The sequence below is a fragment of the Falco biarmicus genome, chromosome 3, assembly GCF_023638135.1.
Source record: "Falco biarmicus isolate bFalBia1 chromosome 3, bFalBia1.pri, whole genome shotgun sequence".
NCBI lineage: Eukaryota > Metazoa > Chordata > Aves > Falconiformes > Falconidae > Falco > Falco biarmicus.
Window position 1 is genome coordinate 38,659,570 of NC_079290.1, and position 13,748 is coordinate 38,673,317.

General features: G+C 39.4%; 1 protein-coding gene across 1 annotated transcript in view; it reads right to left on the bottom strand.

The window, feature by feature from the left end:
- The window catches only part of ZFHX4 (zinc finger homeobox 4), a 149,506-nt gene that overhangs the window by 3,998 nt on the left and 131,760 nt on the right, over positions 1-13,748 (bottom strand). The window contains exons 8-10 of the mRNA XM_056332857.1: positions 12,305-12,422; positions 6,062-11,455; positions 1-199 (exon numbers count right to left, since the gene is read on the bottom strand). The exon at positions 1-199 is cut by the window's left edge and continues 3,998 nt beyond it. Coding sequence (XP_056188832.1) covers positions 1-199; positions 6,062-11,455; positions 12,305-12,422 — 5,711 coding nt within the window. The remainder of the gene's footprint in view (positions 200-6,061; positions 11,456-12,304; positions 12,423-13,748) is intronic.

Below are 13,748 nucleotides of genomic sequence, written 5' to 3' on the forward strand. Positions count from 1 at the left end.
TGCTGTCCTGACAAAGAGGAGGAGGGAGGAGGAGGAGGTGGAGGAGGAGGTGGTGGAGGTGGTGGTGGTGGTGGTGGTGGAGGTGGTGGTGGTGGAGTCTGCAGCAAAGGTTTGGAGGGGGCACTGCTGAGAGACAGGGCAGGAGACGAAGTAGCTGAAGTAGGAAACCCAAGCATGCCTGCACCAGGAGATGTTAAAGCTGAAAACAACAAAAATATGACTGTTGTCAATGCACATCAAGGCAAAATACATCTTCTAACATTCAGCATTTTTTTATGTGTTCTGGAATTGGAATGGCATGAATAAACCACATTTTCAAATGGCTTTTAGTACATTTCTGTGAGTCTTACACCCTTAAATTTATAATATACAATCTGCAGCAAAACAAACAGGTTTTACTCACTTTATAATCCTGATTCTACTAGCATGGGGGTCATGCATGAATTTCTGCCAATAGAAAAGTCCCACAAAAGGCAGCAGAAGTCAACTCAGCTCCATTGGCAGGATCAGGTTCATACCTGTAGAAATAGCACTTTCCTTTTTTGTTCATTTTCTTCTGTAGGCTCAGTAGTAGATTATTAGAAAAGAAGCATTAAGCACAGTGAGAGTGCTTCCCTCTAATTGATACTCTGAGAGATCTCTACTTTGTTGTTCATTTTAACTAATTTTTATCATGCCTCTGGGATGATATAACCCGCACATCCTTCACCTAAGAAACCTGGTAATTATGGTGCTCACTACAAGTAATTAGCTCTCAAATAAAAAGGAATTTTTATCCAAATTGCTGGGGGAAAATGCAATAATAATAAATAAAGAAAGATGTTTAGATAAGTAAATATCAACAGGAAATGACCATTCAAAAAACTAACACAATAAACAATCAGGTCAATGCCATTCATTACTGGGACACCACACAGCTTGCTTTTTCATTTTTGAGAGTTTAAACAGAGCTTTTCTTTACCATGACAATCAGGTCAATGCAGCATTTGCTGGGAAATAAGTGTAATAGCACTAAAGTACTTTGACACAGGGACGCTGCTGTTCTCAGGTTACTTGAAACACACAGGCATGACGTCCTACACCTCATTAGAGGAAGCAACCTAAGGATGGGCTGGTTGTATCTGGAAGGTGCATACACACAAGAAGTATGCCTCATAACTTAATGGAAGAAATCTTTTCTCTGTTTCAAGTACCAGCAGTGGCTGGTAACAGTCTATTAAAAAGCAACTTCTGTGAGATGTATAGTTGGCCAGCAAATTAATTGATGGTACAGGGTAGAAAAGGCAACTAGCTGTAAGAGGCTGTACATTACACCCATTGTCAGTTTTTCAGGCAAGTAAGTTTGCTAGAGAAAAGAGCATACGAAGTGTGTGATGCACACAGAACTGTAAAAGTACAGCAACGCTGGGAACAGTCTACTAGCACATGGATAAGAGAACAATAAATGCAGGCTCTGTAATGGAGGTTAGATGGGTATTAGCTACTATGAAGCACTAATGGAGTGAACATGAATGACGTTTAAATCATCAATATCCAGGTGCTTAGCATTACTTAGGAATAAAGCAATTAGGATTCAAAGGGAATAATTATCAGATTTAACAAAGAGGCCATTTAATGTTTGTCACTGTGTCATTACTCCTGTTTAATGGTAGGGGAACAATAAGGAGTTAAAAGGCATTGTGAGCACGAATTAGATAGTACAGTGAAACAAGTCACAACAGTTATAATTAAAAGATGGCTAATTGCCACAGTTACTGCACGATAACATCAAAGATGCTATTGCGCGCCCCTATGCTTTCAACAGGAAGTAACAGGCAATTGTGTGTAGAGTCTGCTGAAAATATATTAAATGATAAATACTGTAGATGGAAAATGCATGAATGATGCAGTTAGTGTGAACTGCTGCCCCAGCTTTGTCATGGTTATTTGGGCTTGTCAGCTACTTAGGATTTTTCCGATTTCTTTCTATTCTTAACCTCTTCAACCCTTACACGTCATGTTGTCTTCAGTCTGTTCACACTGATGATGCCCAGAGCAGCCAAGATATATTCCATTTTCCAGACATTCTTTGGAATTTAGTTGAAATACACAGAATTCATGTAGGCTGAAATAGAATAGTGAAATCTACCTGTTTTATTGGAAGCTAAATGTGGAAATCAGAATTTCCAAAATTAAATAAAGAAATCTTGATGAAACTAATATGCTCCATTTCCAGACACAAGAGATGTAGAATAGAAAATTGACTAATCATGAAGAAACACTCTAATCCTGCTAACTCTTTTAAGTGACTATCAAAGAGGAGAGCCTTCTCTTTCACTTGGAGGAATCACAGCTAAAATATACAAATGAAACCACTACCAATGGGCCAAAAGTAAACAGAGAACAGAATTTATTGCCCTAATAATAAGGAAAGTAATTGCTGCTGAATCAAATTTCTCTCTTGACAAGATTTCAAAACCCACTATATACATATTACCTAGTGATGTGTGCATTCTTGGAAAAAGCTGCTGTGAATCTTCAAGGCATCTCAGGCTTAAGTGATGTGCAAAGAACTTATGGTAATGATGATGGCATTAAAAGGTTCATAGAACCAATATTAATAGCCAGAAGCAAGATGAAGCACTAGTTTTCTGCAAGGGATCACAGGTAAAACCACAAGGCTAAGAAGAAAAGAGAACGTGAATTTTAAGAACAGCTGAAAAGAGCAGGTGAACTCTTCTCTACACAGTCACCTAGAAAATAAGAAGGGGCAAAGAACAAAGATGAGCTGGAACTAAAATTCTCTATTAATTAGAAGATTAGAAGTCCACCAAATAATTCATATTAGGAATTATGCTGAGCAAACATACCAGTAATTTTGAGACCTTGCTCAGCATTTGGTGCCCACAAGATGGTATAATTACATGATCTAGAGAAACGTATGCCACAGGTGAGAGGATTCTTTGACTTATATCATCCTAGAACCACACAATAATTCTGATATTAAAACCCACTTGTTTTAGAACAAAATAACTTAATTTAAATGTAATGGATCCTTTCATTCAGAAATGAAGCTATCTTATTTTGACAAAACTAATAATCTTTGCAAATAAAAAGTCCAGTTTGAGCACTACATAAAGAATATAAAACAAACTGTAGTTTGAATATTTCCATCTTTTGTAATTTAGCATTATTTTCAAGTGTTCCATTTCAAATGTTTTGTAAAAGCAAATATTGCATTTTTAAAAGAACAATATTTTGAAAAACTTAGGTGGGTTTTGTACCTTTTGGGGAACCCATAAACAATACGGGATGCAAGAATATGAAAGTGAAATCCCTCATAAACTTTTATTAACCAGTGAAACTAATCAGGCTGATTTCTCTGTCTAACATGAATAAAGAGAAACACAAAAGAGAACTTTCGATGTGATGTTTAGTATTATAGTTTCACTAGTTCCCTGTCTTAGCAAACAGCAAACACATTCTTTAAAAGCAAGGATCTTACTAATGTTGACATTGTCCTTTAAACAAACATGTAGAACAGAATGGATGGGCTTTGCCACAGGAAATACAGTTACCACCCCTGTAAGCATCAGTGAAAACAGGTAAATATTTGGATATTAAGAGATCCCAGTGAGACTTCTTCTGAAGTACATTTTTGGGATTGGGTCTTAAAGAGAAGATGTGACACACTTGCAGTGGAATTAACAAGTACACTTGAAGTATAGGGTAGTGAGTCATCAGGGAGTTAGCTTCAGAAAATCCTTGATGCAAAGAATGGTGCAGAACTGTTGTCCTGCTGGCTTAGAATACACATGCTCCTGGAAGACCCATAGTTAAAGAAAACTTGCTTCAAGCCCTGCTTCCAAAAAGATACTTCTTAAACAATTCTTAATATCAAATATGAAAGTGAACTGTTAGCCTGGGCAGAGCAGAGAAAAAAATAGAAATGGGTTAATTAGGTGCAGGAAATACTAGTGTTGAGCACGTACTGGAGAACATCTGAGTATATTACTGTTTTTCTATTACGAATGATTAACATGATCTACTTTTTTCTACTCACTATGACTGTTCCATTATGTATCATTAGGGAATGGAGATTTATGCATGCAAGTATTTGCTAGGCAACAAAAGGGGGACGTAGGGGCTATTTAGCATATGGCAAAAGAAAAAGTTAACAATGAGATTCTACTAGCTAGTTTACACAGTGGGTTTTGCCCACAACGGGCTAATTAACCTTAAGAAGATGCAAGATGAAAGGAGGTAAAAATCCATCTCAATTGGCAGTACACTGTGTATGCTATGGTACTAATGATTTCAGTTTATCTCAAAGAAGAGATATTTGGCAGAAATCAGAAAATCTGAAAATTGAATTATTATGGACCAGTTGACCTGTAATAATATCTTTTTTATTATTAACACGACAATCTACAGACTCTGAGGCCACATCAATACTAGCAAGTTAAAGAGTACCATAAGAATGGTACTGGCACTGTTTTGGCCTGGGCCATCCATCATTCTCCTAAACGAATCCTGAGCATAGCTGAGAGGCTATCATGGCTCCACGACCATTCCCAAGACTCACTTTGCATGGGGACTACCTTTTTTTAAAAGTAAAACAATATAATAATATTTTCACCAGAAAATTTCATTTAGTAGTGTCAACAAAGTCTGAGAGTTTCTAAAGCCCATTTTACCTGAAGGTCAACCTAACCAAAGCTATTTAGTGAAGTTATATGGAGAAACCATATCTATAACTTTAATGAACAACAACCAGCCGTTTTTGGACCTGGACACTATATGCCATTAAGAAGGAAATACAGCAACTTTATATTTCCTTTATATGCACTCTCTGTGCCAATAATTGTTTGACAAAAGCCAGAGGGCACTCAGCCAGAGACTCCATTGTGGAAGGAAAGCCATTCTGATCCAATGAAGAGAAAAACAAGATGCTTTGACCACCACTTAAGGAAACAATAACATGATCATCATCAATCAAAGCAGAGCTGGCTACAAGAGAAGACATTGCTACGGTCTTAGTATGTCTAGCAACACTGGTGATTAAGTGTTGGCGAGTACCTTACTTGCCAAACTAAGTTGCTTTCTAAATCAAAGTTTAGAGATCAACAGCAAGTGGAATTATGGGATAAAATGATGTGAGGGGTCTTAACCAGCTCCCTAACTCTGCTGTGCACATATTTGATATGAATGTGCAAAGTTAGAAGATGAATGGGAGAGCTTCAGTCTGAAAGGCTGCACTCACAGTGAACTCTGACTGCAAAACTGGAGCCTAATACAAGAAAATAAATTAGGTTCATTCTTTGAGGACTAGACAAATCACTCTGCAAAAAACTTGATTCTCTAACGTCAGTGAAACTTACTGCGAGAAGGAAGTGTTTTCCAATGTGAGCAAAAAAGAGTCAAACCAGAGTCAAAACAGTCAGTAAAACAGAGGTATGTGTTCAGTTAAAAGTGCAAGCCCAAATGAAATGGTACATGTCTTCAATGACTTTACAAACTAGTGGCAGGAGATATTCAGCAGCTCTTGGAATTTGGATCACAGTGAAACTGCCATTACAAATCACTTCAACAAAAACCTTCTTATCTTAGCAGGCAATTATTTAGAAATATGATAGAGGGTCTTGGGCAGCATTTTATTTTAAATATTTATTCTGAATTAAGCAACAGGTTGGACTGGTCTAAGGGGTGGACCAAATGCCTGATGAGCCAATAATGTGGGAATTGCTATTTTGTGTTTCATCAGATGTTACTTCAAATTACTACGCTATTGTTATATTGCTTTCTCACAGAAGCCTAATATGGACTAAATAATTTCTGTCAATTAGATTTCAATTAAATTTTTGGAGGTTTTTTTTTTCTTGCTAAATCAGAGATATCATCCAGGCTACAGCAACGATCAAGAATTGTACTCAGTATACCTCACAGCAGTACTTTTTAGATACCCACACTTGTCTCACAAGCACGATATAAGTGCATAATATGCTGTGGTTTAGAAGGGGATGGTGACTATGCAAGATAAGCAAATTAATAACATGAGAAAATCATCCCCTTATAGACTTACTGTTTGAACTTTGTGGAAATCCAGGTAAGGAGGATGGACCATTCATTCCAGGCAGAAGAACAGGAGGAAGGCCAGGGAGTCCTGGATAAGCTGCTGGCAAACTGATACCATGAAGAGAACTGCTGTCCATCATACCTGGCTGCTGTACTGTTAATCCTAGCACATCAGTAGCCTTCTTTATGCGATCCAATTCTTGCTGTGCCATCAGCTGTCTAACCGTTGTAGGAGCTAAATAATCTTTCTCCCGATCTAACTGACTTCCCACAGTTTCTCTCACTTTTGTAATATGTTGTTTGGAAAAGATATGATCTCTAATGGACAAACGCGCGGAGTATTTCACGCCACATAGAGAACATTCTGGCTTTGTCCCATCAGGTCCAGTCTGATTTATCATGAATGGCTTCCCTATGTTAATTTTGAATTTCTTTTCTTTAGCCCGGGCGTTCTGAAACCAAACCTGGACCACACGTTTGGGCAGGCCAATCTCATTCCCTAGCATTTCACATTCCTGCATTGTTGGAGTCCGGTAGTCACTAAAGCAAGCCTTAAGAACTTTAAGCTGAAGGTTACTCATTTGTGTTCGGAAACGTTTGTGGCCTGGACGATCACTGTTTTTGGATTTAAAGGGATTGCTAGCTCCAAACGGGTTAGGTGAACTTGGATCAGCTATGCTTGAAGTTTCACTGCGGTCGGCATTATCATCAGGGTCATCAGTAATGTAGTAACTTTGGTCGTGATCACCATCTTTTTCACTGAAATGTATTGAGGGGCTTGTTAGGGAAAAGAGAAATTTATCATCAGTGTTCTCATTTGTAGGTGTAGTTGCAGTTTTTGATAGTGTGTCATTCACAAGTGGTTTTGGTTCTTTGGGAGGTGATGCAGGTTTTGCATCCCCTGAACTGCCAGTTGTGGTTTCCATTTCATTGTTCCCCTCATCCCCTGTTGTGGCATCACTAATTGCTGTATTAATTGATGAAGTCTCATCGAAGTCAGTCTTGTTTTGATCATACCCAGAGTCAGCAGGAGGGGCATTCAAAGTTTCTATATCCTCACTAGACTCTGCTTTAAAAGAAGAAGGACTTAAGAGGTTCTTCGGTGACATTTCTGCAGTTTTGCTAACAGGGGTTGATACAGTGGAGGCTAATTCATTTTCACTTGATAATTCAGTTTTTGCTAATGACAGTGATGGGTAATCAAAAAATATGTACTTTTGTGGACTTTCTCCTCCATCTTCAGCTGATATCAAAGGACTCGGAGGCAAACTATAACCAGCCTGTTTCCCTTCATTCCAATGTCGAGAGCGAATGTGACTTTCTAAAGCTGATTTTGCTTTAAAGAGAGCTCGACAAAAAGGACACCTTTTATGGGATTGGGCTGGACCAACTGCCCGGAATTGTCCCTTTCTTTCTCGGGCTCTTGTGTTCTGAAACCAGACTTGTACAACTCTCTTTTTCAGTCCCACTTCACGTGCAATGTGATCTAACATCTTTCTGGTGGGGTTGGAATCTAGTAAGTATTTTTCATAGAGTATTTCCAGCTGCTCTGGAGTAATTGTAGTTCTTAAACGCTTATCACGATGTTGATCTTCTCCACTGTTTCCTCCCTCTTTCTCACTACAATTATTGTCTTCTTTATCATCTAGTTTTCGTTTCAGGGAACCAGAAACTGTAGCAGGGTGTGCTGTATGTGATGAGCCAGATTGTGGTGGCATCTGAGCAAGAGAACTATTAAGTAACTGTCCAGTCATCAAAGGATTATTTGGATCAAATATCATATAGGGCATATCCATTGGTCTTTCTAAAAACTGTGAGTGAAGAAATTGGTTTTGGGCTGCTAGAAAATGCATGTGCTGGTGCTCTTGCCAAAGCTCTAGAGTTGGAAAGGCAACTGTACACTGATCACATTGGTACTGTAATAACTGAGGAGGTAGACTGTTCTGTAGAGAAGTCATTGAAATTGGTAAAGGACTGGAAGGAACAGGCGTGGTTTGTGATGCAGAAGGAGGTCTCCCTACTATCTGTGATTGTTTTTGTTGCTGTGGTTGAGAAGCTGGGGGCTGAGGGTCCGAAGAGGTTACTGGAGTAGACTGTACTGGTTTGGTGCTTTGGGAAGTTGTATCAGTTTGCTTAGAGATGGTTTCATTTTGTTTTGGTTTTTCTGTGGACTCTGGTTTAGGAGAAGCCTTCTCAGGTTCTGGTTTGGGTGATGGAATCAAAGGAGTGCTAGAACCAGAGCCAGAGCTTGCTGCTGTGACTGCCAGGCTTTTTGATGAGTCATTTTGGCCAGAAACTGTGCAGTTCTTATACACTGTTTGATCAGAGGCATCCATAGAATCTTCAGTTTGGCTTTCATCTTGAGCATCATCATCTTCATCTTTATAACACTGCTTTTTCTGATGTGTAATCAAATCAAATATTCTGGGGAAAACCACACTGCACTTTTTGCACTGATATTGCATGTTACTAGTTCTGATGTAACGCTCATTCGTCAGCTCCCTTTTCTCATTGTCTTTAGTTTCAGCTTGATTTTCATAACTTTTGCGAGCTTTTTGTCGTGCATTTTGGAACCATACGACAATAACTCGAGTAGGTAGGTTAAGTACAGTTGAAAGTTGTTCAATTTCATCATCCTTTGGATAAGCATTTGTGTCAAAGAAGTCTTGGAGGACACGAAGCTGGTAGTCAGTAAATCGAGTCCTAGATGATCTCTTGCTGAAAGATGCATCAGACTTGTAAGGTTCTACAGCTGAAGGTTGAGGATCTATTCTGATATCTTCCAATACTGTTATAGGAGGGTTGCTGAAGTTATATGGAGAATCTTTATTTCTCTGTCGTTCTTTAAACAGTGTATTACGAAACCAGTGCTTGATAACTTTCTGTGAAAGACCAGATTTCTCAGCCATTTCTTGGATCTGCTCTTCACTTGGAGAATTGTTAATATCAAAATAGGCCCGCAAGATTTTTAACTGGTCATCTGTGATTCTTGTACGTGGGCGCTTGAACTGAGAGTGCCGCAGGAAATTGGGATCTAATCCCAGCTGCTGCTGACAAAGCTGGGTAAGATCTGCAGATAAAGTATCCATTGGTGGCAACTGGAGGGCAAGCTGAGGAGGCAATGCAGGATGCTGCACTGGCTGCATCATAATTGGAGGAAAAAGTGGGAGATCAAGTGAAACGGGAAGCTGGACTTGAGGTGGGGCTGATGGTGGCGGTGGTGGAGGAGGAGGTGGTGGTGGTGGAGGAGGTGGCGGTGGTGGTGTGGGTGGTGGAGCTTGTAAAGGAGTGGGAGTTGTGTTTTGAATTTTTCCAGCCCCAGATGAAGAAGGCTGAGAAGTTGGAGGAGGAGGAGGCGGTGGTGGTGGAGGAGGTGGTGGTGGAGGTGGTGGTGTTTCTGGGGAAGATGGAGAAATTGGGTAAAGCTTGTCATACGCCTCCCTGTACTGTCGGGCAAACTTTTCTAAAGCTCCATATGGAAAAAACTGTCCATGCACATGTTCTTGATGACTTTTCAGGATAAGAACATTGGAAAAGAGCTTACTGCAGGTTCCACATTCCAGTTTGTCTGTGTTCTCACCTTCACCAGTCTTGCTTTTTTTCTGCACTTTTTGTCTGTTCTCATTGTACTGGATAACTAACTCAAACCCAAAGTTCTCCAGCAAAGCCTTGGCTGCATTCCCCCTTGCCCCAGAAGCTATTCTGGGTGGTGGGATGGCTGGTTCTGAGGATTTTGGCTTCTTCATATCTTTGTTTTCTTTTAGTCCTTCATTCTCATTAGTAAATTCTTGCTTTGGCTTCTCTTGCTTCTCAGAAATTTCTTCTGACTCCTTATATGATGGCATATCCTTTATCAGCTGGCAGTCTGTACTTACTAAGGTATTCTGCTCTGCTTTCATCAGCTTGCTACTTTGCTGCTGCTGTTTTTGGGACTGAAGTTGAGGTTGGGTGGATTGATACTGTTGTGCTTGTTGCTGCAGTATCTGTAGCTGTGTTTGTCCAACATGGTGCTGAGTTTGTATCTGCTGCTTCAAATCTTCTAGCAGTGATCCTGTCATACCAGCCATTCCGGGCATACCAAATGTGGCAGACCCAGGCAAACCCAGATCTGGGCTTAAGCTAAATTCTGTCCCAGGTATATAGAATGGGAAAAGGAACTGAGGCTGTTGAAACTGCAGCAGTGCTTCTGGTGTCATTGGAAAGTGAGGCAAAAAAGCTGGGTTTAGAAACTGGGGTTGAAAGAACGCAGCTTGCTGCTGCAGTTCATGCTGTAGTTGCATTTGAAGTTGTGCTGGTGACTGGGGTGGGTGATGTGTAGGCTGAGCAGAAATTAATTCAGAAGCTTGCTTTTTATTTAATTCTTTGGCATCTAAATGTGTTTCTTTGCTGTTAACTGCTGGTAAGCTCATAGATTCTAGCATTCCTTGGCTGGGGCTATTAACATTCCCTGCTACACTATTTCCGCTACTTATATTACCACTTGGTTCTAATTTTGCAGCCCTTGCCTTTGTCTGATGAAGCACAGATCTCATATGGATTTCCAATGTAGAACTTTGGCTATACGCAACATTACAAATGCTGCATTTGTAGGGTTTGTTGTCAGTGCTGCTGTTTGTATCTTGAGGGACAGGACTTGATGCTTCCTGCAGAACCTTTTTGAGTTTATGTAGATGGGACACTGAGTTATAGTGGACCAAGAGAATGTTCTTTTGGGTGAAAGACTCTTTACACACTGTACACTTATACGGGCGAGATGGATCTAGAAATTTTTCCATAGTAAAATTTGGCCCTTTTCTAAAAGGTAAGGTCCGCTTTGGTTCTGAGCTCATATCATCTGGAATAGAGCTACTATCACTTCCTACAGGACTTGCTTTACCTTCCTGGTCCATCTCATAATCTCTTTCTATTTCCTGTTCTAGTGCATGATCATCTTGTGCCATACTTTCATTTTCTGCCCAGAGTTCACCATTGACAGGTAAAGATGCACACAGCTGCTGAAGTTCAGCTTCATTGAGTTCAGGGTGGCCTGCTTCCAAGTGTTTTTTTAAAGCCTGGAATGTACGGAAGCTACGTTGGCAAAGACTACACATGGTAGCTGCCCGAATAGCATGATACTGGGAATGTATCTGAAGCTTCTGCATAGTCTTAAAAGCCAAGCTACAATGGTTACAACGGTACTTATAGACATGGCGGTCAGAAACAGAGAGCTGTTGCTTCTTCTGCTGTTCATTTAGCTGATCTGTCATTGAGTCAGTGGTTTTTATATCTTTACTGCTGCTCTTATTCCAATCTGGTGTTTCAGTAGATTCCTTAGGTGGCTTCTGTTCCTCGCTCTTAATTTCCATTCCAGTTTTTGATTCATCAGTCCCAGGGGTGCTTTTCTCATCCACAGGACTTTCACCTAGTTAAAGGAAGTGAAGTGTCTTTTATTCAAGTAGAAAAAAATAGTATATAGTATTAATTATTTTTTTTTCATCACAAATCGAGAGAGGCACCCGGTATGCCACATTTTGGCCTAGAAAAATATAGCAACCCATCCCTGCTCCACACAATAAAGCAGACAGGACCAACAGGAGGTTAAAAAAAAAAAAAAGTGATAAAACCCAAACACAATGATCAGCCTGGCTGTGGCAGTTGTCCCAGGAATGGCATAGGGCTTGTATTTGTCATAAGGTAGGAGTTTATTGGTACAATGGGAGCACCAAACAAGAAAAGGAAATAAACAGTAGGAGAGAGAAAGGGAGTAGGAATGGGGACAATAGACAGGAGAGATGATTAGAAAGGAGGAGGAAAACAGTCTGAGGAGAGAGGGAGGATCATGCTGTGAGACGTAGCAAAGCAGCTTCCCAGCACAGAATACAGTAAGCATCCAGGATAAGAAGACTACTATTGGAAACGCAGGCAGAATCATTTGCCTAACATTTCCCATCAATGTTGGTGAAAGTGCCACTGTCTTTTAGGACTGGGTCTTATTTGCTGGTTAAATAAGGAGGGTCTTATCTTCAAAGTGGCTAGGCACTACTGTTTAATTTTACCTCTACCAAAAGCAAACAGTCTGGCATACTCATGCATCTTAGTGGCTCTGCATGGGTGCATTCAGCCAAATTCAGACCCCTTGTTATCTTTCTTTTTTTCTCTCTGTGGCTATATGCAAGCTAAAGAGGATTCAATTTACTAAGAAAGAAATGGGTACTTTATTTCTAAATTGCCCGTACAGAGCTTTTACATGTCTGAGCTTTTTATTGCATACCTGGATATTTCCCAGATCCCTCAGCTGTAATAGTTGCAGGTGTGTCACGTTCAGATTTCTCTGAAGCAGCTGCTGGCAATAGCATACTATTGGGCATCATGATATCTGGTACAGGAACCTTTGAAAATGAAGAACACAGTATTATTACAGGAAAAGTCATACTATTCAATACTATACAACAGTATGAAATTATAATTCAGAAGATCCACCATATCTGGACTAAAGACTGCCAGTACTAAACCAAGATCTTGATTCAGTCCTTGACAATGGTTTCTGACAGACCACAAATCCAGACCATTAAATGCCCCTTGGTGGAGAATCAACTCAAAATAATCCACAATAAGGTGATGCTATAGAACTACATACACTCAATATTTCATTGGTCTCAATGTCACCACAAAGAAGATTTTGCTGGCTATGTCAGGTGGTCAGATTTGTCAGGAGAATTTTTCTCGGACATCCCCCAAAGACAGAGATCATGTTGAAATATGGTCACCAGTCAGTCCTTGACTGAGGGCATTCCCACTTTGCTTCACCTGTATTGGTTTTTAAACAAATGCTGGGCCTTCTATGATCTTTGAAAGAACATTATAATTTTATTTCCGTATAGAAATAGCAACTTTTTTCCATTTAAAATAAGATTGTTCTCTTTCTTGTCTTAAATTGCTTATGTATCTTCTTCAGACTGCTTTACCTATTGTGTTATGTTTTCAAATTATAGACAGAAATCTTTGAAGGATGTACTCTTATAGGTGTCTGATAGTACTCAGTTTAGTTAAGTTGACATGAATATTTGCTCTACACTTCATTTTCCTTTTCCTTAGAACTTTAAAACATACCATATCTGAATAAAGGATTTTCTAGGTGCTCATACTAAGACTTAGCAGGACTGGGTTCAAATGGCAATGCCAGATTCTGTCTAAAAGGCCTTGGGTAAATAATTTCAGACTGTACTGCAGCTCCTCATCTCTAACATTAAGGATTTTACTTCCTTGCTTCATACAGAGGTAACATGAATATCCATAGCAGAGATTTCTGAGTGGTAAATTTCTATAATAATGGAAGTTACATACATTAATAACTATAAGTAGAAACACCTTTTCTTCCTCTTTAACAGTTTAAGAAATTATTTTAAACCTTTATTAGGATACACAGGAATTTTATATACGTATATTTGTATGTACGTATGTATGCATGTATGTATACTAATTGCCTATTGGAAAAAATACTCTAGACATATTTTTAAAAGCTCAGGGCTTAGTTTATTTGTAATTTAAACATGCCATTAATAGCATCCTCTCAGAGGACTAGTGACTTTGAGTTTATTTGGGAGGGAAGAACTTTAAAAAAAAAAAAGATGTAGTTAACTCTAAGTGTCCCACAGAAGAAAAATATGCTATAGATGGTGTATCGTCATGGTATATCACCATGGAGTTCAGCTATA